Genomic DNA, 26,325 nt, shown 5'->3' with positions numbered 1-26,325 from the left:
AAAGGCTACCGGTGGCCGAATTTTGTGAAGTTTTGTCGTTCATAAAATTCCCACGAGTCGCTGGGTAAAGAAGAGTCCGCTGCATCAGTGACCCGCGTGATGCAGTAAGGGCTAATTACTGTGAAGGGTGCCCTGGTACTCCACAGGCTCCGTTAGAGGCTGGGTATTTCTTAACCCCCCCCCCCCACCACGTCATCCATCGGCACGGGTCGCATAACACCTTAGCTTAGGGGTTTTAACCATTGGATTTTACGCAACAGCCATGGTTAAGAGCTGTTGCAACCATCCTCCTTTACAGGGGCTTTGGACCCTCTGCTACAGTTCTCAATAATTCAAGTCTATTCGTAAAGGCTAAACTGAACCAAGAGAATCGTAACAGTCGGAGTTCAATTTTGGTATTTGGTCTTAAAACAAAAAGGTGTAGAAATACTACAAGGTATACAGCCCTAGGGTTGTATGAAATGGTGACGTGGGACTAAACACTGTAATTAGGGGATTTTGTGTTACAAAATATACAGAGTCTGCAAACAGAATCAATGTGTTTGCTCAGCGACTGTACGTTTTTTTATTTTCAGCCTCCCTGGAAATCAATTTTTGGAATATTTTCAACAACACTCGAAAGAATATCATTTATATTTGGCGATATTATGCCTGTAGTATTTTTTTGTGCAAAAAATATGTATTTGACAAGGCACAAAGCACAAAGAATTTCTCGTAATGCGTCAAAGTCAGAATTAACTCTATATCCTCAAAAACCAAATCCAATAATACTTACGTTATCATAATTAATGGGTTTGTCTTATTTAACTCTAATTAAATCAAATCTATAGTATGGATCTTACTTTCAAAATAATATGGAAGCCTTTGCAAAGGCTCATCAATTGGCAAACAGAAGAAAATATTTTAAACAAAATTATTGACAAGTTCCAGCAAAAAATCGTAGCAATCCACATATACATTTTTTTTGCTTGACAATTTTTTTCATTTTCCTACAACTACATTCGCTGTATTACGAAAACAGGAAATATACGTTTATTATGGTAAAGCTTAGAATAATCATATATCATCTAACTTCTTTGAAATGTAAAAGAAAATATGTACGAATCTTACTAAATAAACAAAAAAATCACAAGCATTCGCAGGCTCTTACTCTTCTATAAATGTATATATTTAGGAATTTACTCTTTCGATACTATCCGGTCACGATTATTTAGTGAATATCGAAGATAAAATTAAATAAATGTCCGTTGCAAAAATTTACAATTCTTGTTGAGTAATTTATGGTAATCATATTTATGATATAAACTTTCAATCACCATCAACAGCAGCATTGCAGTTTTTCCTCAATTGCATACGAATAGAAATGTACGAACAAAAGTGTATCACTGCAATACGAATAGTACCGCTGCAGTACGAATAGAAGTGTACCGCTGAAATGTACGAATAGAAGAGTACCACTGCAATCATAGACGACGAGAGACCTGCGGTTCTTCACTCCACTGGTACTGTTGCTTTTACCGGCATGTTTTCTTTCAAGACATCAGTTTTTATTAGGTTCTTCAGAACCTTACACGCAGGTTTAGAAATTGTTCAAGGATGGGTATTGTTTCAAACTTTCAAGAAACCTTTCACCTTTGAGACATCATAGTAGTCTAAGCTCATGGAAACAAAAATAAATTGACCTATTGGGACGGGGAGACTCTGTCAATTTTTATCTCGAAATTGATACAGGGAATATCACAGGGAACGGATGGTGTCCATTCACGTCGTCTGTGCTAGGAATGCTCGCATGTGATTGGTTCATTATTCGCGTAAATTTGTTATTGAAATTTTTCATCAATTTTACCGCTTAGCAATGAAATTAGAGTGATAATTAGCATATTAAAAAATTGTTATACATTTTATCTATCCAACAACATATTGGTTATTATTATCCATCATGTGGTTATGCTGTAATTAACGTTTGAAATCTGACGCAACATTTGCCCGTTTCATTTCCAATTTTACAGAATGCATCCCAGTATAGTAAACAAAGAAGTGTCCCACTTCAAAAACATCGAAAGTTTCCTATTTCCCGAAAATTCAAAATGGCGCCATTGTTGCCCCTTAAGTTAAAATATGTTCAAATTCGGGGAAATTTATTTTTGCATCAAAAATTAAAATTAAGCGTACCATCAGAAATTCCTGATAACCGCTATGAGCACGCTCTACAACCAAGTTTTTCACTCTTGCCGAGTTTAATAAAGCAAAAATTGGGTGCCCCGGTGAACCTGACTATATGCACAATGGTTCTGAAACTTGGCTTGCGACATATCAAACTTTAAGTTTTGGTAGAATGGGACCTGAAAATAAATATAACTCCTAATATAAACCCCCACTCTAACGGTCAATTTCACACTTTTTTTTCGTACTTTGAAGTGCAAAAAATATGGCAATAGCATTAAGCGCAAAAAATGACAATATCATCAATCTGCATGTTATCTTAAGCGTCGAGCTGACCAAACTGCTACACCTTTTTAATATACAATCTTGAACAGCTCAACGATCGATGACAGACTATGCACGATAAATCGGTTTTGCTCATAGTGACAATTTTATGAGAATTTAGGTTATCAGATGGCAGCACTAACCGTCGGAAATCGGTTGTGTTTAAAATGTATGAAAAATATGGAAGTTAGGTATCTTGTTCAGGTTATCTTTGGTTATAATAACAAAACCTGAAATGAAATAATTTTGAAACGAGTCTAACTAATTTTTCGTTTTTAACAAAACCTGTTGTTTCTAACAATGTTTGTTATTATATTGTTCTATATACTATCTTATTTTGTTAGAAAGCTGAAACATTTGTAACAAATTTTGATATATGTTTGATACTAGTAGAATCATTTCTGTTATTTTAACACCTAACGGGATCGAATTGAAAACACATTCTGTAAGGTTTTTCCCGTAAAAAACTAACAGCTTCTGTTACATTTTGACGTAGAATTACGTCTTACGGCAACATAGACAGGAGACCAGTTTCATTACAGGGATCCAATTTCAAAAACCAAAAACATCGAGAGCGTCACAAAAATTGTCCATTTTCAACCGTTTTAAGCTCAGTCAGTTTTCAACCGATTTTCGTCATTTTTGCAGTAATCGATTGGAAAATCAACCAAGCACCCGTCCAAATGCAGAAAGTTGTAATCTGATTGTTCGAACGATTGTACTATTGAAAATTGTCTAGCCTTGTCGAAACGCAAATGTCGACCTCTGGTTGGTCGCACAATGCTTTTCTCCCTAACAAGGTCGACGGAATATACCTAGTTGACTAAGAATGCGCGCTTTGTGTTTCATGTAGGGGTACTGGGGGTAAACCCGACCCCTAAGGAAAATGATTCTTTAGTAGCACTTGATGGCGAGTATTGTTATATTTCTTTCACAGAATCATTGCCCAGATTGTTTTCTACAAGATATGAAGGTTTTCAGTACTTTCAAACTGTCATTTTACAAGGAATAGTGAAGTTTTGAAACTAAGCTAAAAACGACGTTTAGCAATCAGTGCGGGTGAAACCGTCACCCCTTGGGGGTAACACCTAAGTTTGTTCATGAATTAACTCGAATTAACTTAGCCAATTTGAATTCGGAAACCGCCTAATGAGAGATCCTACATTTCTGTATGTTAGTGTTGAATTTGGTTGTTGTCGGTTGGCTGGTTTTGTGCAGATTGCCAAGTTCCGGTAAACATTATGTATAAACAATGAAAGAATTTGATACTCGGTAAGCCTATCATGTGGCACTTTAAATCATATTATTAACTAGTTTCATTGAAGCCAGGATCAAACTGACCACACCGGAGCATATTTCAAATACCACCGGGAAAGCCGTCAGTGTTGTGACTTGATTCAGTACATTTGGCACCTCTAATAACCCTTGGAATCATTCATAAATCACAGATGAGCTTTAGTGCATGGTTCTAAGTCGATTAAATAATTTATTTGTCAGCGAGACATCGGTAATAGATGAGAAATATGTGTCAGAAACATCAAACTAGCCTCAGAGCATGTCGGGCTCACCCCACTCACTGGGTGACGGTGCTACCCCGACAGCACACATTTTTTTAAAAGAGTATTTCTACAAATTTATCGCTTCAATTTACCTCATATCGAATTCCTGTGATTGCTAACAATACAGGCAATAAATTGTAGAGCAACGAAAAATTATTTTAGTCTTTTCAAATGAATAAAAGCTTAAGTTCCACTCACAAAAAAATTACATCCGTTTACGCATTAGCTGCAGTAGCGTATGTTTCGTCTATTATTTTGACGTTTCACGGTGGCTTCGATGTGTCTTAAAATGTCTAAAACATTAAATACCAACACTTCACATATTCCAAAACACAGTTAATTAGCGTTTTCTAGTAAAATCCTAGGGGTGATGGTCTTACCCTCAGTGCCGGGCTTACCCCCAGTACCCCTATAATTCATTCCATGATTGTGCCGATACCACACGGACGTTGGTTGCTGATCGTGAAGAAGAAAGAAAAGCCGGGTTTCAATTTCTGGCTGATCGCGCTGGGCGCGTTGATACTTAAGCACCTGACTATCTGGCGGCTGTTATGGAGTTTTCGGCAGCTGCAGAATTATTGGAAATGGCAGGCAATTCTACTGAAGAAAACGGGAGAACTAGAATCATCGGCGAATGGTTATCCGAAATGATGATAATTGAACAAACTTGCCAGTTTGTTACTGTTGTCAAATATAATAGCACCTGTTGGTGCTCCACAATTATGTGATTGAAGTAGTTAAGATTTTTCATCATGTGTAAAAGACGGAAAACCGCAAATTTCAGCATTCGCAAGACAAGAAAAATTTAACATTGCCTCTAGAATGTGTTGGTGGCCGGTTGTAATATATACTTGTTCTAGTGCTGGATGGCAGCAGATAACAGAAATGCAGCACTTACGCTATTGCGTCTTAAAACAAAACGGTTATAGTTCGACATCACAGCAGAATTTCCACCTTCATACTCATGTCTATCGTCGGCAGTATCAAACACGCACGATCTGCTTCCATGCGACTTTAGTCATACCTATTTTTTCAGTTATCCCATTCCACAACGTGCGAAAAAAGTCTTTGTCAGAGCAGATATCGCGCGCTATCTGAAACATGAAGCATTTATGCGATAATTGAAAGAAATTTGCAACTGCAGCAACCAGTCTTTTTCAAGGCTACTGAATATATTTGGAAGAGCATAATGAATGGTTATTACTAAATTGCAACTTTCATTGCAGTTTGATGCTGCTGCAATTGCGCAGCAGTGTGATGTATATTACGATTCATTAACACTGTGCATCACAAGCGGTATATGCGAAACAAATCCGATTCCAAACAGAAAAGTTCAGCAAGTTCTGCTCACGGCGCTGAGTCCGTTTTAGAAAATTCAAAACATTTCATTAACAAATATGTAACGTCTTGAAGAAGACGTTTGTTGCTTGACATCACAGCATAATTGCGACCCTTATATCCGATACGAGAACAGGAACATCTTCTTTCTTCAAGCCGTGCAACACACGATACATGTTATATTGTTGCCTTTATAAGGCAACAATAGGTTGACAAGAGGAATGTAACAATTTACTTGGAGCAGCAAACGTACGGCGGTCTGAACTTTGCTGCAAGTGTAATAGTAGAACGTTGGTTGTAATCCGCCAACCGGGAAGCAATCGAAAATGTTTCTCCTTACAACGAGGTTTGACCTGTTGTGACAAATTTCCTGGCTCCTTTGTCGCTTGCCTCTGGTGCCATCTCAATGATGATACATTTGTTGCCAGGTACACAGTTGACGATAAAATAATGCGCTTTCACGCTCAAATTTCGCTTATATACCGACAAAATGTGAGCAGCGTAGCCCATCCTCTTTGTTTCGAACGTTGTAGAATGATATAGTTTTTCCAGTTATCCCATTCCACAACGTGCGTAAAAAATCTTTGTCAGAGCGGATATCACGCGCTATCTGGACCATGAAGCATTTATGCGATAATTGAAAGAAATTTGCAACTGCAGCAACCAGCCTTTTACAAGGCTGCTGAATATATTTGGAAGAGCATAATGAATGGTTATTACTAAATTGCAACTTTGATTGCAGTTTGATGCTGCTGCAATTGCGCAGCAGTGTGATGTATATTACGAATCATTAACACTGTCACGAATATTGCCAACTTTCGAAAGTTCTGAACTCAGTTAGTTTTCAACGGATTCCGTTTATTTTTAAAGCAAAAATAATATACGAAACAAATACGGAAAAATATATCGCTCCACACCATTAAAATGATTAACTCTAATCGAGTGTATTTCCAAAGCTATTGCAAAAAATTATTGACATAAGACAGGCTGTCGTAATTCTACGTTAACCTTGCGGTCGTTTCTTATAAACAACCTCTTCCACTTTTTGTTGTTTCTTTCTGATCGGGTAGGCATCGCAGCCCTAGTAAAGCAGCATGCTAAAATCGAGTCCAGTGCGACGAAGCAAAATGTTGACGATGTACGGAATTGATATAACGACGCTTCTGGCGGAGGGCCTCAACGCCCTTGGAGTTTACGAACGGAAGGTGCTGCGGACTATCTAAGGTGGAGTACAGACGGACGACGGATAATAGCGACAGTGCATGAATCATGAACTACACGCGCTGCTTAGAGAACCCCAGTGCATACCTGGCGAATAGATTGCGGTTGGTTGGTCACGTCGTAAGAATGCCGGACGACAACCCTGTGAAATCACTTCTCTTCAGCAACCCTGCACAACCCCAGCAACGTGCACGATGGCTCGACCAGATCGAAAAAGAATTGCGGGTGGTGAGTCTTTGGATCGTCTGGGAAACTGGCGAAACACATCCCAAATGCTTGATGCTCTAAGGTATGGAATGTATTTATATTGATTACAATCATTCTCTGGAAAATTCTAGGGGGGGGGTCTTAAATTATTATATATATATATATATATATATATATATATATATATATATATATATATATATATATATATATATATATATATATATATATATATATATATATATATATATATATATATATATATATATATATATATATATATATATATATATATATATATATATATATATATATATATATATATATATATATATATATATATATATATATATATATATATATATATATACAAGGCACACACAAGGCTCTCAGATCGACCATATTCAGATTGACGGATAGCATTTCTCAGATATTATCGATGTGTGGTCTCTTCGATGCCCAAACGTCGACTCAGACTCGCCCGGCTAGTGAAAGTATACAAGTTGAGCTCTTCGAGGAACATACTGCTAAGCATTCAGTGGTTGTCAGCTGACGAAGTTGCTGCTGAGTAGACTTGAAAGGTTTACGAATGGATTGATGAACTGGCTTGGATAAGATCAAGAAAGCTTGGAAAGAGTTAAAAAGCCACAAATAACTGGAAAGGACTGCATCCCAGTCGAACTATTCTGTGTCGGGAGCAAGCAGCTTTGCGTTGCTGAAAACAAAGACTGCCATAGAAGTTTCTCTTATTAATTCAAAAATGAAGGTGCTTCAAACGATAATAACAGCATAACCAAATAATGGATAACAATAACCAATATGTTGTTGGATAGACAAAATGTTGGATAAGTTTGTAATACGCTAGTTATCATTATTATTTCATTACTAAGCGGTAAAATTGATAAAAAAATTCAAGGACAGACAGACAGACGACATGACACAGGATCGCACAGACGACGACTGTATCAATATCAACAAAAACTTGATAGTCTCCCCGTCAGAGCCTGACAAAGTCATTTTCAATTGACAATTATCAGGTTATAGTGACGCTTTGACCCGTCGCTTTCAATTAAAAAGCTTTTGTATCATTTTCGAGCACTTCTTGAGTCACATGACACCCAGTCGAATGCTCTTGCTGTGATTCTGACAACTGAAGGGCCTCAAATTGATTCCAACGCTTTTCAATTGAAAGCGTAGATTATCACCATCACTCTCATATGACGATTTTTAATTAAAAATAACAATGAGCGCTGACGGAGACAGAAGGCTTCCATACAGTACTTAAATATTGAACGGAACTTGCGTAACGTATTTATTGGATGCCATTGCCGTTCTAACTACGGCTTGCGGTATTATAAAATTACTATCAAACGACGCGATGCGGTGCTAATTTCAATTAAGACGCTGAAGGAAAGGAAAGAGTCTCTCTCTCCGTCACTCTCTCCATCAATTGGAATAGTCATTAATTTCATTTGAAATGATCCAAAAGAAGAAAGAGGGAAAGAGCGAAAGAAGTGATTCGTTGACAGTAGCCAAAAGGAAACAAGCGAAAATGAAACTGTTCGAATCGAAATGACAGCGCAAGTATATCAGTTTCATTGTTTTGTTTCGAAAATGTAGAGCCCTGCTCCCCGTCCCAACAGGTCGATTAACGTTTCCATGACCTTAGACTAATTTAATGGTTTTCGAAAAGTTTGAAAAAACCCCTTTTCTTGAGCCATTTCTAAACCGGCTATTAGAGGGTAGATGAGGTAGATGTCTTGAAAAAAAAACATGCGGGTTAAAGCAACAGTACCATACAGTATATGTGGAGTAGAGTGCCGCTGGTCTCTCGTCGTCTAGCAATGCAGCGGCACACGACATTTATTCAATCAAGGAAAAAGTGCAATGCTGTTGCTAATGCTGATTAAAAGTTTATCTCATGAATATGGTTACCATAAAACCATAAATTACTCAACATGAATTGAACTTTTTTGCAACAGTTATAAGTTATGTTTTTTCCATTTTGTCTTCGATGGTCACTAGATAATCGTGACCGGTATAATATCGAAAGAGTAAAATCCATGGGCGCAACTACGAAGGGGCTAGGGGGGGGGGACTTTAAGACCCCCCCCCCTAGAATTTTCCAAAGAATGATTGTATTCAATATAAATACATCCCATACCTTAGAGCATCATGCATTTGGGATGTGTTTCGCCAATTTCCCAGACGATCCAGAGACTCACCACCCGCAATTCTTTTTCGATCTGGTCGAGCCATCGTGCACGTTGCTGGGGTTGTGCAGGGTTGCTGAAGAGAAGTGATTTCACAGGGTTGTCGTCCGGCATTCTTACGACGTGACCAGCCAACCGCAATCTATTCGCCAGGTATGCACTGGGGTTCTCTAAGCAGCGCGTGTAGTTCATGATTCATGCACTGTCGCCATTATCCGTCGTCCGTCTGTACCCCACCTTAGATAGTCCGCAGCACCTTCCGTTCGTAAACTCCAAGGGCGTTGAGGCCCTTCGCCAGAAGCGTCGTTATATCAATTCCGTACATCGTCAACATTTTGCTTCGTCGCACTGGACTCGATTTTAGCATGCTGCTTTACTAGGGCTGCGATGCCTACCCGATCAGAAAGAAACAACAAAAAGTGGAAGAGGTCGTTTATAAGAAACGACCGCAAGGTTAACGTAGAATTACGACAGCCTGTCTTATGTCAATAATTTTTTGCAATAGCTTTGGAAATACACTGTTAATCATTTTAATGGTGTGGAGCGATATATTTTTCCGTATTTGTTTCGTATATTATTTTTGCTTTAAAAATAAACGGAATCCGTTGAAAACTAACTGAGTTCAGAACTTTTGAAAGTGGGCAATATTCGTGACAGTGTTAATGAATCGTAATATACATCACACTGCTGCGCAATTGCAGCAGCATCAAACTGCAATCAAAGTTGCAATTTAGTAATAACCATTCATTATGCTCTTCCAAATATATTCAGCAGCCTTGTAAAAGGCTGGTTGCGGCAGTTGCAAATTTCTTTCAATTATCGCATAAATGCTTCATGGTCCAGATAGCGCGTGATATCCGCTCTGACAAAGATTTTTTACGCGGGTTGTGGAATGGGATAACTGGAAAAACTATATCATTCTACAACGTTCGAAACAAAGAGGATGGACTACGCTGCTCACATTTTGTCGGTATATAAGCGAAATTTGAGCGTGAAAGCGCATTATTTTATCGTCAACTGTGTACCTGGCAACAAATGTATCACCATTGAGATGGCACCAGAGGCAAGCGACAAAGGAGCCAGGAAATTTGTCACAACAGGTCAAACCTCGCTGTAAGGAGAAACATTTTCGATTGCTTCCCGGTTGGCGGATTACAACCAACGTTCTACTATTACACTTGCAGCAAAGTTCAGACCGCCGTACGTTTGCTGCTACAAGTAAATTGTTACATTCCTCTTGTCAACCTATTGTTGCCTTATAAAGGCAACAATATAACATGTATCGTGTGTTGCACGGTTGCACGGCTTGAAGAAAGAAGATGTTCCCGTTCTCGTATCGGATATAAGGGTCGCAATTATGCTGTGATGTCAAGCAACAAACGTCTTCTTCAAGACGTTACATATTTGTTAATGAAGTGTTTTGAAGCTCAGCTTGTATACTTTCACTAGCCGGGCGAGTCTGAGTCGACGTTTGGGCATCGAAGAGACCACACATCGATAATATCTGAGAAATGCCATCCGTCAATCTGAATATGGTCGATCTGAGAGCCTTGTGTGTTTCCAGATTTTTTCGTGCAAGATATGTGGTCCAGAATAATTTTCTCCTGAATGTGAATATATATATATATATATATATATATATATATATATATATATATATATATATATATATATATATATATATATATATTTATATATTTATATATATATATATATATATATATATATATATATATATATATATATATATATATATATATATATATATATATATATATATATATATATATATATATATATATATATATATATATATATATATATATATATATATATATATATATATATATATATATATATATATATATATATATATATATATATATATATATATATATATATATATATATATATATATATATATATATATATATATATATATATATTACAAAACAATTTGACAAGGATAATATGATCATATTACCACACTCAGTATTCCAATGTTATCCAAAGGGACCATAAATGGTACAATTTTTCGAGCCGAGTTCATGATAGGACTGGTTAGGTTCCAAAGATAATTGTAAATTGTTGTATTGAGGAAAACTTGATCTCCAGAACTCGAAAGCATCAGTCGGTATCCCCATTTTACAAAAGAGTTTGAATCTTGCAATTTCGCTGCCATTCCCTGAAATGATTGAAACAGAAATACAAAAATATTGGTAGTCGTAAATAACAACGTACTTACTAGAACAGCAATGTTGGGTACAACTATTGTTTTATTTAAAACTCCATTCTGATTTTGTTCGGGCATAAAAACCAGCTGCCGACGTGAGGTGTAGGACATTGTAGAATTGTTGGAATGAAATATGACGTTCAGGTGATCGAGTGTTTCACGATAAGTAATTGGACCAATTTCTTCAAAGTTGAGACGCTCATCTAGTCCGTCCATCCATCGTTGTTCGTTTGTAACAGAGAAGACATATATTTTACATGTAACCTTTGATGGAAATATAAAATGTCAATTATGGATGGAAAGAATAGCTATTATACAGGGTGTGTGCGATATTTTTGAACTGAATTTTAAACCGCTATAAAACAAAATCATTTCAAATGACCTGGAAAAACGCGAAAATTCAATCGACCATTTTTGATTTGAATGAAACTTTGCACACGTATTTGGCTTAGCAAACTGAGCATTTTTCACAGATGGAGAGATTTCTTACACCCATGAGTTACATTCTAAAAGGGCGTATGTCTTTTGGCATAGGTTTTATTCGAAGCATTGTAGTCCAGAAACCGTTGGTTGTATAGAAAAACTGTCTGAGAATGAGTTGTAGGGAATTAAAAATGCAACATTAAAGAATTATACACTGTACAAAAAAAATTTTTTCACCAAAAAATATTAAAAATAAACATTAAATTTCAATTTAAAAAAAGAGTTGATTTTTTTTATTTTTTTTAAATAAACCTGACGTTAAAACGCAAATTTAAAAAAAAGTCTAGGATGGAGACATGAAAAATATTTTTTTTATGGTAGATTGATTTTTTTATAAAAATTATAATTCAAACATTTTCCAAAAAAAAATTATTCTGATGATTTTTAAAGATGCAGAGAGTCATTTTATATCAAAAAGCTCTGGGTAGTTAACATTCTAAAGGCATTGGTTTTCGAGTTATTTCTAATTTAAGCTCGAAAAATTATTAAAATTTAGAAAAATACACGTTTTTCTTAATTGGTCCGTGGTTCTCCAGCAAAAACCATTCGTTCATTGAAATGCTTGATCAAAAATATACGATTCAGTTTTTGACAACAAGACGATTGGGCGAACGGTTCTCAAGAAAAGAGCTCTGAGAAATCACACACTATAACAACTTCACCATCTTTCAAATTTTTTTTTGCTTCTCTCATGTAAGTCGACTGTTGAGTTTTTATGTGATCGTGGGTTATCAACTTTTTCAACTTTTCACAAAAATAAGATACAAATTCATCAATTGATTTCACAAGTGTCTCTATATTACATCGATCTGTTGCAATCAACTGTTCGAAATGTATTTCTCTCACACAACGTTCCTCAAGTTCATTGAAAAAACTGTTTTCAAAATCTAAACGGCTTGGGCATTGTTCACATTTGCGGAGATGACAATATTTAGATCATGTAGTTGAGCTACATAATAGTTGTTCAAAGTAAAATTTAGAATCATTTTGGAATGAATATTTCTTTAGACTGTGTATCATCAATTCAGTATTCTCGTGATCAGTACGAACACAAATATTATGAGATCCTGAGCTTCCAAGTAATTTACAATGCTTAGGTTTCAAAGCTCTAAAAGAAGTCAACCCAATATAAGTTTTGCTGATATCTTTAAAATAAACGTATGCCTCACGAATTGAATTCATTGAGAGTCGCTTTTGCACATGCGGTCGCTTACCATCTTTCCCACTGAAACATAGTCCCTTTGCCCTGGCATGGCTCTACTGATCTGGTCACTGTCATAAAACTGCAATACCTCGTTTTTTACTTCCAGGGGCAATCCATGTCCAAGCCTCACGTCAGAAATAGCCAATATTTCACTAACCTCTGATATGCGCCGAGCCTGTTTCACAATGTATTTCGTTGTTTCAAACTTTTCTGTTACCGTTTGTTGATTCCAAGATTTCGGTAGAACCGAAAGTACTCTTACTTTATCTTCCCTAGAGCATTCAGGCGCAGTAAATTTTTCTTTTAACTGCAAAATCATCTCGTCGAAGTCTCTCGCTTTACGTTTCAATAAATCCAGGTCATCTTCAGCATCAAAATCGAAAAAGTTTTTTCTTACACCGTCAGTAATATTCAGATACTTTTTTTAGGATATTTTTCCTGATTGAGCTTTGCCAGTGATATCGGTGAAACGTTGATTCCAGCTAGGCCTTTGTTGAACAACTCAATTTTCTGTGTTCTGGTATTCTTTTTGAATGCTTTCTTGTGAATATGATGATACGATTAATAGTATCTCCGCCAATTCGTATACAGATGCAGATGGTTGCAACTCCGTCGGTAGAATGTTTCTTCCACATCCTGATGTTGATGGTTCCATGAATGAATTGTGTGGATGCTCTTCGAGATCAAATTCTTTTTCCACCTCGATACAATATAATCTACACGAATCACAAATCGATAAAGACGTATTAAAATGAGCTTGACTGTTCAATATTTTTAATTTTGCAATAACGTTTTCGTTTAATTTGCGTAAGCTTGATGAGCACCGATGATCAGTAAAGAGTTTACAGCACTTGGGTTTAGTGTATTCCATTTTCACTTTATTCATCTTCACAAAATGCAAACTGTTACTAACACTTCTAGAAAAGTGCAATCGTATTTATATACGAAAACAGATATTATAGGATATTGGTAGCGTACTTTACATGTAGGTAGTGTTGCACGACAAACATATTTTTTTTATAAAACATTCGGCAAAGGGGAACGTGTAGGTAGGCTAAGGCACAGCGCCTGAGTTATTTATCCAATCGTTTTGTTGTCAAAGAATGAATTGTATATTTTTGATCAAGCATTCCAATGAACGTATGATTTTTGCTGGAGAACCACGGACAAATTAAGAAAAACATTAAGAAATTTTCCTAAATTTTAATAATTTTTCGAGCTTAAATTAGAAATAACTCGAAAACCAATGCCTTTAGGATGTTAACTACCAAGAGCTTTTTGATATAAAATTACTCTCTGCATCTTTTAAAATCATCAGAATACGAATATTTTGAAAAATGTTCAAATTAGAATTTTTATAAAAAAATTAATCTACCATAAAAAAAATAATTTTCATTTCTCCATCCTAACTTTTTTTTTAAAAGTTGCGTATTAACGTCAAGTTTCTTTAAAAAAATAAATTAAAAAAAATTCAACTTTTTTTTTAAATTGAAATTTAATGTTTATTTTTAATTTTTTTTGGTCAGAATTTTTTTTTGTACAGTGTATATTTTTTATGATGCATTTTAAATTCGCTACAACTCATTCTCAGACAGTTTTTCTATACAACCAACGGTTTCTGGGCTACAATGCTTCGAATAAAACCTATGCCAAAAGGCATACGCCCTTTTAGAATGTAACTCATGGGTGTGAAAAATGTCTCCATCTGTGAAAAATGCTCAGTTTGCTAAGTCAAATACGTGTGCAAAGTTTCATTCAAATCAAAAATGGTCGATATTCGACAATCGGTCATTTGGCGCGATTTGTCTCTATATTCATTTCTGGTAACACTGTGACGCAACACCCCGCGAAAATTACCCAATGTTTCGTCGCGATACATGAGAATTTAGCCTTTCGCTGAATTTTAGTGAAACCAAGTAAAAAGTAAACTGGAGCATTAGCTTGTTACCGGGTTTACTTAACACGCAGAAAACACGTTTCAATAACAGAGCATTCTAGAAAGATGACAAAGAAAACATCCTCATCATGAGTCCTTCAGAACAGTAACCACCTTTTCACTTTAACTACACACAAAACAGAAGTCGGAGGCACCAGGCCACTCACGGTCGCTCACGGGTGCGCGCGCGGTTCTGGGCTTCTACGCTCTCTCGGGACCTCACAGCAGCGCGCGCGCGGGAATTGTGCGCTCTCGCACAAGCCCTATACAGCTCGCAAAAGGCCGTTGAATGCACTAAAAATTAAACTCGAAAATGAAACAGGGTAATGAATACAATAAGCTAGGATAGAACCACTAGATAGGCGTTAGCTTGAGACTAGTGGGGAAAAGCCTCTCTGTTCTGAGTTACCCAGGGTATTATTCAAGTAAAGTTATAATTTAGTAAAGCCAATCATTCCCGTCGGCATCTAGTGGAGTGGTTCCGTGTACTAAGTACACGTACAGAACTTTGTATGTTTTATTTCTAAGTAATAACAAGTCCTGGTAGGTCCTGGCCCCTACAACACTGTAAAACGAAAGCTTAGAAATGAGCCGTTGCGGAGCAGAGTGATCTGAAGACCATTTTTTCGAAAATAAGTTTTTTACATAATCCGCATCTACTCAAGAAACTGAAGTTAGAAGTCTAGAAAAATTTCGATAAATCGAACTTTGAAGCTGATTTATACCATGTTGAAATTTCGTCTAAAACAGAATGGCCATTCTGTTTCCGACAAATATCCAAAATCCGGATCAATCCGATATCCGGATATTATACGACAGGACATCCGGATTTTTGGATAGTCGGATATCCGGATATCCGGATTTTGTATCCGAACATAGTTCAATGAGAATTATGTAAATAATTACTTTCGAGGGGATGGAGGATTGCGAAAGAAGCCATTTTTCGCGTTACGTTTTAGTGGAACGGGTTTCAAAAGACAGAAAAAACTTGCGGATATCCGGATAGTAAATATCCGAATATCCGAATATTCGACTATTCGATTATCCGTATCCGGATATCCGGTTATCCGAATAGTATTCGTTCACCCATCCGTGATCCGAACTTCGGATAACCGGATCACGAATATATCCGGTTTAAAGTCCCAGCACTAGAAAGTAGAATGGTTTTAACAGTTCTTAACTATGGATGTTACGTAAAATCTAATGGATAAACCTCTAAGCTGTGGTATAAAGTCACTCGAGAGATGAACAGCGCTTTTACAAATTTTATAAATTTCCTGCCGCTAACGAAGCCTCCTGCATAGGGCTATCGTGTCACGCCGAGGACCTTCTTCTTTTGTGACAACCTCGTAGAATCAAAACTGGATTCTGAAACAAAAAAAAAAACAAACAAACAAACAACAACAAACTTCAAACCTGGGTCCCGGCAACCTTACTCTGTCGGAACAAATAGAGCTAACACACTCCATGGCGTGCAGCCCCGAAAGACCGCACGCAATAGGCGGGGCCGAGGAGGACCTTAACCTTGACAGCGAATGGATGGTCTTCGGTTTCATCAATAAATTTTGATTCTCCTAGCAGGAAAGGGGAGAGCCCGACGTACAGTCCCCGATCCGGAGTCGCAGCCGAATGATAAATGGAAACCTAAGTCACCTCGTTTTATTGTCAAAAGGGTTTTGCCAATTGCAATGGCAGCATCTAAAAAGACTGCAAGGCCTGGGTCACTCACTCGAGGGGGGCACAGACTTAGTTCGTCAACTAGTCCGTTCAGGTTGGGTCGCAAACAAGCAACAACAGTCGACTGAGACGGCTTCGCCAAACGTCAGGGGTATTTTATAGAGAAATGATGTAGGCCACAAGCCCGTCGATCTCCTCGATCGACTATCCAGCTTTCGCACTAACCCCCGAACAGTAAAAATCTTTCGTAACGCCATTCTGGATTGCATTGCGGACTAAGAATCACCCGCCATCAGGTTCAAGTTTAGCAGCTAAAAACGTTATACTATAACTTGACTACGCCGACACCGACACAGTTAGTTGGCTGTTGACAACGGCGCCTTCTACGAAACCGTGGGAGAGAGCACACCTCCCAAGTAACTATGCTTCAAAAACTTAGGATTGTTTTGTTTTTGTTTTATGATGACTTGCATTAAAGTCTTTGATTATATTTTGGTTTCATTTTATAGCCATAAAATATGATCCGCATTAGGTTGTATGATAGACCCTCTGATGACCAAATAAAACTAAACCTCTGCAGGCTATACCTGTAGATAAACTTGAAACTTGATGATCGTAACTTAGTTGGATGAATACTCATTAGTCATGATATTAAGATAATTAAATAAAACAAAATAGAGATAAATTGAGAGACTCGGTTATGATGAAGGATTATGGAAGCGTTCAAACGTTTATCCAAAAACAACATGTCGTCTTGAATGGAGAAAATGCAAAATTATGAAATTCAATTCCAAATAAGAATTTTATTTTACAATATAACCGGCACCGCATGATAGTTTTGAAAGCCGAATAATGAATAAAGGAGTACGACTTGAACTGCCTTGCAGAACGGTCGCATTTTACCAACAGCTCGAGGCTTGTCTAAGATTACCGAGAGATATTGGAATATTCCCGCTTTCAACAGGTAATCTCTTTTAAAGAGTATCTGTTGAATCGCAAAGTATTGAATCTGTTTTTAACGTTTAACGAGTAATTAATGTGTAAATTTGTGTTGACAAAATTTGTATAGAGTGAAGGTGAAGTGAAATTTGTCCTGAAATGCCAGGACGAACCAAAAAATCTCGCTTTGATGCGGCTACGAGGAAACGTGAGGCTTCTCCTCCGAGTGATTCAGAAAGTAATAGGTATGAAATTCTTTCTACTATAGGGGATCAAGAATTTGAAGCTTCTTATTCTGAGCGAAATGCCGGTAGGAATAAAGCTAAAGTTCCACCTATTGTGGTAATCGTTGCAAATTTTAAAGCTTTTCGTTCAGAACTTTCATCATTTCTTTCTGATGTGAAAGTTAATTTTCAAATTTATTTTTTTTTCTTCATCTATAATTTATTTGACACGGCACAAATACAATTTAATGTTTAACGGCGCCAATTATATCTGGTAGCTTACTTTCTAAAGTATCTTAATAACTAAAAGCAAATTTTTTATCCTCGCTGCCGACTACGAGCTGAAACTAAAGCTAACTTAAATCTAGAATGTTTTGCATTAAAATTGATTTGTTGTTTGATGGTTTTCCATCGCCATAGGTAAGCAGCATATTGAATATGTTCCGCTGCTGGGCCAAGATATTACGGACTGGTATATTGGGTTATCTCCCTCGGGGCCTGAGAGTATCGTGCGGGTCTAGTTGCTGTTTCCGGATCCGGGGTCTTAACGTGTTCTTGTCGTTTGGTTGGATGTAGGCGGAAGGGAATAAGATTAAACTGGGGCGTGGATTAATTTCAGGAAATCGTATATAAGGGATATGTAGGATAGGTCACGGCTCGCCAAGACATCACGAACAGGAACAGCCGGCTGCCTACTTTCGGCCTGCAGAGAAGCTATTAATTTAGACCTGGCGTCACGGTGTACAGGGCATGACCAAACCACATGCTCTATGTCGTGATAACCTTCACCACAGGCACAGATACCACTTTCCCCGAGCCCAACACGACGGAGATGCGCGTCAAATCTATAGTGATTGGACATAAGCCGGGATATCACGCAAATGAAATCCCGACCTACATCCAACCCCTTGAACCACGGGTTCGTCGATACTTTGGGGATTATAGAATGTAACCACCTTCCCAATTCCCCTCTGGTCCAAGCATTTTGCCAACTGATGATCGTATTCTGACGTACAAGTGCGAAAAATTCATTAAAGGCAATTGGTCTTTCATAAATATCACCGTTTGTTGCGCCCACCTTAGCCAAAGAGTCCGCTTTCTCATTACCCGGTATCGAGCAGTGAGAAGGGACCCACGCTAAGGTAATCTGAAACAATTTTTCGGATAAAGCACTCAGATGTTCCCGTATTTTCCCCAGGAAATACGGAGAGTGCTTAACATCTTTCATCGATCGGAAAGCCTCAATGGAACTCAGACTGTCCGTAAAGATGAAATAATGGTCCGTGGGCATTTTTTCGATAATCCCTAGGGTGTACTGAATTGCAGCTAATTCTGCGACGCAAACAGAAGCAGGATTATCGAGCTTATGGGAGACGGTTAAATTGTTATTGAAAATACCGAAGCCAGTGGACCCATCAAGAAGTAATCCGTCAGTGTAGAACAGATTGTTGCAGTTGATGTTTCGATATTTATTGGAAAAAAATTTGAGGATCTGCTGCACGCGTAAATGATCCGGGATTCCACGAGTTTCTTCTATCATGGATGCATCGAAAAACACAGTAGAATCAGTAGTATTTGATGAGTCGACACGATTTGGAATATTCGAAGAAGGGTTATATTTTGGGACATGTGATTGAAATACAATGTCATAAAACGGGTTTGAGAATTAAGTTCGATTAAATTTTCAAAATTTTCAATCACGGGACTGTTCAAGACCTCACCTTTGATAAGAATACGAGAAGACAGGCTCCAGAAGCGGTTTTTCAATGGTAGTACTCCAGCTAAGACCTCCAAACTCATTGTATGGGTCGACTGCATGCAACCTAAGGCGATACGCAAACAACGATATTGTATTCGCTCCAGTTTGATCAAATGTGTGTTTGCTGCGGAGCGGAAGCAGAAACACCCGTATTCAATAACAGACAATATCGTTGTTTGGTAAAGCCTTATAAGGTCTCCTGGATGGGCTCCCCACCATTGTCCGGTTATTGTACGAAAAAAAATCACTCTTTGTTGGCATTTTTTCATCAGATACTTCACGTGACAACCCCAGGTGCCTTTAGAGTCGAACCAGACACCAAGATATTTGTGTACCAAAACCTGAGAAATCGTTTTACCCATTAATTGTGTTTGAAGCTGAGCAGGTTCATGCTTCCTAGAAAAAACTACTATCTCAGTCTTCTCCGGAGAGAATTCGATACCTAGCTGTGAAGCCCAAGCAGACAAATTGTCCAAGGTATCTTGCAATGGTCCTTGCAAATCGGCAGCTTTGGCTCCTGTAACAGAGATTACACTGTCGTCTGCAAGTTGTCTTATCGTGCATGAATTTGCCAGACATTCGTCGATGTCATTTACATAAAAGTTGTAAAGAAGGGGGCTTAAACATGAGCCCTGGGGAAGACCCATGTAGCTAATGCGAAAAGTTGCCAAATCGCCGTGCGTAAAATGCATGTGCTTTTCGGACAACAAATTGTACAAAAAATTGTTCAAAATTGGAGAAAATCCTTGTCGGTGAAGTTTACCCGAAAGAATGTCAATAGAAACGGAATCAAAACCCCCCTTAATGTCCAAGAACGCAGACGCCATTTGTTCTTTGCGAGCATACGCCAGCTGAATATCTGTTGAAAGCAACGCAAGACAATCATTCGTCCCTTTGGCACGGCGGAAGCCAAATTGAGTATCTGATAGTAGACCATTTGATTCGACCCAATGGTCTAAACGATGGAGTATCATTTTTTCCATCAATTTCCGGATACAGGATAGCATTGCAATCGGCCTATAAGAGTTGTGATCAGAAGCTGGTTTCCCTGGTTTTTGGATGGCGATTACCTTCACTTGCCTCCAATCCTGCGGTACAATGTTTTGCTCCAGGAACTTATTGAACAAGTTCAACAAGCGCCTCTTGGCATTGCCGGGTAGATTCTTCAACAAGTTGAATTTGATTCTATCTAACCCAGGCGCGTTATTGTTACAGGACAGGAGGGCAACTGAAAATTCTGCCATCGTAAAAGGTGATTCTATCGCGTCGTGGCCCGGAGACGCATCGCGAACAATGTTTTGCTCAGGAACAGAGTCCGGACATACTTTCCTGGCAAAATCAAATATCCACCGATTTGAAGACTTCTCGCTTTCGTTGACCGTTACGCGATTCCGCATTCTTCGGGCTGTGTTCCAAAGAGTGCTCATCGATGTCTCCCTCGACGTCTCGTTCACGAACCGACGCCAATATCCGCGTTTCTTTGCTTTAGCCAAGCTTTTAAGCTTGGTATTAAGCTCCGAATACCGTAAATAGTCGCCAGGTAAACCTCCCTTCTGGAAGGCCAAAAACGCGTCGGATCTTTGCGTGTAGACATCGGAGCACTCTTGGTCCCACCACGGAGTGGGAGGCCGTTCTTTGATCGTTACGCCGGGATATTTCTTCGTTTGGGCTTGCATCGCGGCGTCGAGAATCAAGCCCGCGAGGAGGTTGTATTCTTCAAGTGGTGGATGATGTTGAATCGACTCGACCGCTTTTGAAATCATTTCCTCGTATAACTTCCAATCGACATTCCGTGTGAGGTCATACGGAATGTCAATTGGTCGCATGCGAGTTGACCCGTTAGTAATTAAAATAAGAATAGGCAGATGGTCGCTACCGTGAGGATCGAGGATTACCTTCCATGTGCAATCCAACCGTAGCGACGTCGAACATAAGGATAGATCCAAAGCGCTTGGGCGCGCTGGAGGTTTCGGGATACGTGTCATTTCACCGTTGTTTAAAATAGTCATGTCGAAGTCATCGCAAAGGTTATAGATTAAAGAGGAGCAGTTATCACTGTAAGGGGAACCCCAAGCCACGCCATGAGAGTTGAAGTCTCCCAAAATCAAACGTGTCGAGGGAAGAAGTTCTATTAATTCAAAGAGCAGCCGTTGCCCAACCTGTGCTCTGGGAGGAATATATATTGAGGCAATACAAAGCTCTTTATCTTGTATTGTCATTTGACATGCAACAACTTCGATGCCTGGAATCGAGGGGAGGTTAATACGATAGAAAGAATAGCACTTTTTAATCCCTAAAAGTACTCCTCCATATGGGGTATCTCGATCAAGGCGAATAATATTAAAATCATGGAAGTTGAGATCAATATTTGAAGTATTGTTTTTATTTATCAAAACTTTAAACGAATCAATTTTTGGTAAAATACTTCTACAATTCCACTGTAAGACAGAGATAGAATCCTTCATAAACGCAGTTGAATTAGGCATCGAAGGATACAATCGCTGCAAGGAGGGGCCATTGGGCAGTCAACTGCTTCAAAAATGATCTAACTGTTGGGAGGAATGCTGCAAGAAAAATTTTAATTGGATCGGGTACATTGAAAGTTTCAAAAGTCCAGTCCACAATTTCAGAAAATTCCACTAATCCAGAATTTGTTTCATCAACTCAAAGGAACAACTGGGGTTTTAGATGTTCCTGGCAGTGCTGGGAACTCCTTCTGGGACTTTAAATTTGCAAGCCCAGGAGGAGTTTGCTTCGGTTTTTCCGCAGCACTGTTTGGTTTGTTTGTAACTTTCATTTCACTTTAAGAAATCTTAGGACCTTTTCTGGGAAGTTTAGGAGAGGAAATATTTTTCCTCTTTTTAGACTCCCCAGGATTGGCGTAAGATGTTCCCGCTGGTGAATCGTCAGAATCGGTTTCATCAGAGGACAACAGATCAAAAGGGTTTGATGTAATGGGAGAAGTGGTAACGGTCTTCTTCAGCATCTCAGCGTAAGAACGCTTCGAACGCTCTTTGAGAGACCTCTCTATTTTATCCCTGCGCTGCATGTACACCGCACATGTCGAGAGCTCATGCTGACTCTCCCCACAGTGAATGCATTTTTCAGCATTTTTACTACAGGAATCATCCGCATGATTCTCCCCACACTTGCCACAACGTGCCTAATTGCAGCAGTAGGCGGCGGTGTGGCCCAACTGCTTACAATTCAGGCAGTTCATGACGCGAGGCACATATAACGAACCCGGTGGATCGAGACGTGGCTTGGTAGCGCTGACCCGGCGAACGTAACTCGAAACGAGTCTGACGGAGTGTATACTGTTTTGCCACCGATGATCGATGCTGACCGCAGTTGCTTGCAGTCGAGCACCTTTACATCGGGACATGTATTGTTCTTAAAGCACCCTTTGGCACTTTCCACACTCGACGGACAGACTCGAATCGGTTATGACACCGTCGATCTCCACGTCTCGTGCGGGTATGTAAACGCGATACTCGCGTGTGAAGAGCTCAGAGCAAGCTATATCGTTGGCCTCTTTCAGGTTACTGACCACGACACGGAGCTTGTTAGGCCGGACCTTGGAAATTTCGGTCACGCCCTTATACTCCTTCGTCAGGTCTTTAGAAATCTGCAACAGGTTCAACTGCTTCGATTTCGGTATTGGCCGAAAATAGACAGTATAGCTGCCCTGGGCTCCGTCTGGGTAAAGCCTGGGGCGAGGGGGGACTGAAGAATGAACAGAGGAGGGGGTAACAGAAGGGTCAGGTTCAGAGGGGTTCGGGGATGGTGGCGCGGGAGGCGAGGGATCTACATCCATCCCGCTAAGTCTAGCGCACTGGCGCCGACAACAGCACGTACCTTTTTACTTCTCCCTTCCAGTAAGGTTGGTTGTCCGATCGTTCGAAGTTGCAGCCGTTACAGCCAGCAGCACCAATACAGCAGCACCAAACAGCCACCAGCAGCGAGCCAGGTGTGAGATCACTCCACACAGCGATACAACTCAACTGTCAACTGATGGCTTCTTCTTTTTCCTCTTTTGTGTCTCGTCCACTGCTGTAGCACAATTCAGCCAGCAGCCAAATCGGCTTACGCACCAGCTGGCAGTCACGATGCGAAACAGTTGCACAAAGGTGCGACCTTGAACCCGGATTTATTTCACTCTACCAGGCAAACACTTGTTCACACGTCTTTTGTTTTATATTCTATCGGAGCGATCACCAAACACGTCCGATACTGATGCGTGTTCGGCACAGAATGAATTTTCAAATTTAGTAAAGCGGGCAATGTATGCAGTTTGCGGGGATGCGAAAATGAACGGGAATATACACTGTGTGCGTGAAGAGATTACTCTCTCAGTTACAAAAATAAACTCCCACCGGGCAGTGTGCGCAGTTCATCGTTGGCGTGCTGAGATACGGGAACACAATAGTAGAGGGTGATTCGACTTTGGTTTAGAACTATTTATACCTTTCCCAGTAGTTTAATTGACCAAAACACCTTGCCGGAGACAACGGAGATTGCGGGTTCGAGTCCCGTCTGGACGAGGGAAAATTTTTTTCTAAGCCTAAAAGTCACACCTTCTATTCCCGTTCATTTTCGCATCCTCGCAAACTGCATACATTGCCCGCTTTACTATACCTAAAATGTAAGTCATATGACAAAAATGAATTAGTTCGTAAAGTTAATTTTCAAATTGTCCGCAGAGGCGAAATTCGTATTTTGGCCGAATCATTTGAAGACCATAAACATCTGTTACAGTATTTGACTGAAAATATGTACAAATTTTAAACCTATGATGCCAAAATCGAGAAACCGTTTAAGGCTGTTTTGAAAGGTCTTTCAAATGACCAAACTATTAATGAAATTAAAGATTGTTTGACAGACTTACGAGGTTTTTCCCCCAACCAAGTAATTTAGATGATCGTAAACGATGACCGATAAACGTAAATTAAATGCAAAGTTTATTAATACTGGAACATCAGGAAAACTACTTGGTACATTTCGATCGCACCAAAGTAAGTAATTTGAAATTTTTAGAAAAATCACGTGTTTTATTCAACGTGCGAATAAAGTGGGAAAACTTTAAGAGATATGGAGTCACGAAATCTCACGAAATACCGGAATTGTCAAGCTTATGGTCATGGAACACGTAACTGCCATATGACAGCAAAATGCATGATTTGTGGTGACTCTTCTCACACAAAGGACATCTGTCCTGTTAAAAGACCATTGATAATTTCAAATGTGTAAATTGTGGGGGTAAACACAAATCAAATTTCTTTGAAATTATTTCTTCCAGACAGCGTAGGTATTCAAAACAATCTGTTGTCAATAATATTCATGTGGGTAATCAAAAAACTTTCAATACTGTTCAGGCATCACCAGCATTTCCTGTAGCAAGTGTGTCTGTAGGTAATTTTTCAAATTTAGAAAACAACAAATTGAAAACAAATAACAAATATGCATTTCATATGCTAGTGTCCTTTCAGGTAAAATTTCGAATTCAAACAGCAACAAACCTTTCGTGTTTGGTGCTGAAAAGTCAGCCAGTATTGATTTAGGTAGTCCAACTCCCGATAATATTGACTACCTACATCAATCCATGCTGCAGCTAATGTCCGCTTTGTTGAACTGTAACTCGATGTACGAGGCTGTTCGAGAAGGTATAAAATTTACAACTAATATTGTTATGAAATTGAAATTCAGCAATGACTTTAAATAACGCTGTAAATTTTCTAAATTGGAATGCTCGCTCTTTAAAAGCGAAAGAAGATGATTTTGTTAATTTTTTAACAGTCCATGGTGTGCATACTGCAGTTGTGACTGAAAGGTTTTTAAAGCCTAACATTGAACTGAAAAGAGACCCCAACTATATAGTTCACAGGTTCGATAGAATTGATATTGTCGGAGTTGGTGCAATAGTTATCCACCGTCGAATCATCGTGTTATGTCTCATCTTGAAACGAAGGTTATTGAAAGTTTGGGAATTGAAACAGACATTGGTATTTTGTTTATAGCCGCAGTGTATTTACCTTTTAAATGCACTGGTGAGCAGAAAAATCATTTCAAAGGAGATTTACAAAAACAAAAGCAAAACATCGATCGTGGAATAATGCACAAAGCAATTCCAATGGAAAAATATTGTTTAACGATTGCTCGGCTGGATTTTATTCAGATTTATTCCCAAATGGTTCAACATGTTTTTCTTCTGTTAGGAATCAGTCCACAATTGATTTGGTATTAACAAATCAAAGTCATTCATGCAGTATTTATTAACTCATGCTGATTTTGATTCTGATCATCTTCCTATAATTTTTTCCATATCCCGTGAAACTGTTTTAAATTCCACAAGGTTTGTGCTAATTATTACAAGACAAATTGGGATCGATATCGTATTACGATAGAACAAAGCCTGAATTGTGATATTGTTTTACAAAACAGTGCTGACATTGACGGAGCATTGGATGATTTGTGCAGTTTAATACCCAATGCCCGGAACTTATCAGTTCCTAAGGCTAGAGTGAAATTTAATACACCAATCATTGACAATGAGCTTCAACTTCTTATATGTTTGAAGAACATACGAAGATGTCAATATCAAAGAGCTCGTGATCCTGCTTTGAAAATTCTTTTTAAAGATTTACAAACGGAAGTCAAACATAGAATCACTTTCTTGCGGAATGAAAATTTCATGAGAGAAGTTGAACAACTAAAACCATATTCCAAACCTTTCTGGAAGCTTTCAAAGGTTCTTAAGAAACCTTCAAAGCCCATTGCAGTCCTCAAAGATGGTGACCACATATTTCTTACGAATGAACAAAAATCTCAAAAACTTGCTCAGCAGT

At 38.6% G+C, this 26,325-nt stretch overlaps 1 protein-coding gene across 4 annotated transcripts in view; it reads right to left on the bottom strand.

Annotated features, from left to right (window-relative positions):
- LOC129725616 (scavenger receptor class B member 1) overlaps positions 1–26,325 on the bottom strand; it is a 253,463-nt gene that overhangs the window by 16,311 nt on the left and 210,827 nt on the right. For 3 of the 4 annotated variants that reach the window (XM_055681651.1, XM_055681649.1, XM_055681650.1), the window contains 2 exons: positions 11,271–11,522; positions 11,010–11,210 (listed from right to left, as the gene is read on the bottom strand). In XM_055681651.1, coding sequence (XP_055537626.1) covers positions 11,010–11,210; positions 11,271–11,522 — 453 coding nt within the window. The remainder of the gene's footprint in view (positions 1–11,009; positions 11,211–11,270; positions 11,523–26,325) is intronic. The other variant, XM_055681652.1, reaches the window with a different exon arrangement.

The sequence above is a fragment of the Wyeomyia smithii genome, chromosome 2, assembly GCF_029784165.1.
Source record: "Wyeomyia smithii strain HCP4-BCI-WySm-NY-G18 chromosome 2, ASM2978416v1, whole genome shotgun sequence".
Classification (NCBI taxonomy): domain Eukaryota; kingdom Metazoa; phylum Arthropoda; class Insecta; order Diptera; family Culicidae; genus Wyeomyia; species Wyeomyia smithii.
The sequence above is the reverse complement of the archived record's forward strand: the minus strand, read 5'-3'. Positions and strand labels throughout refer to the sequence as shown.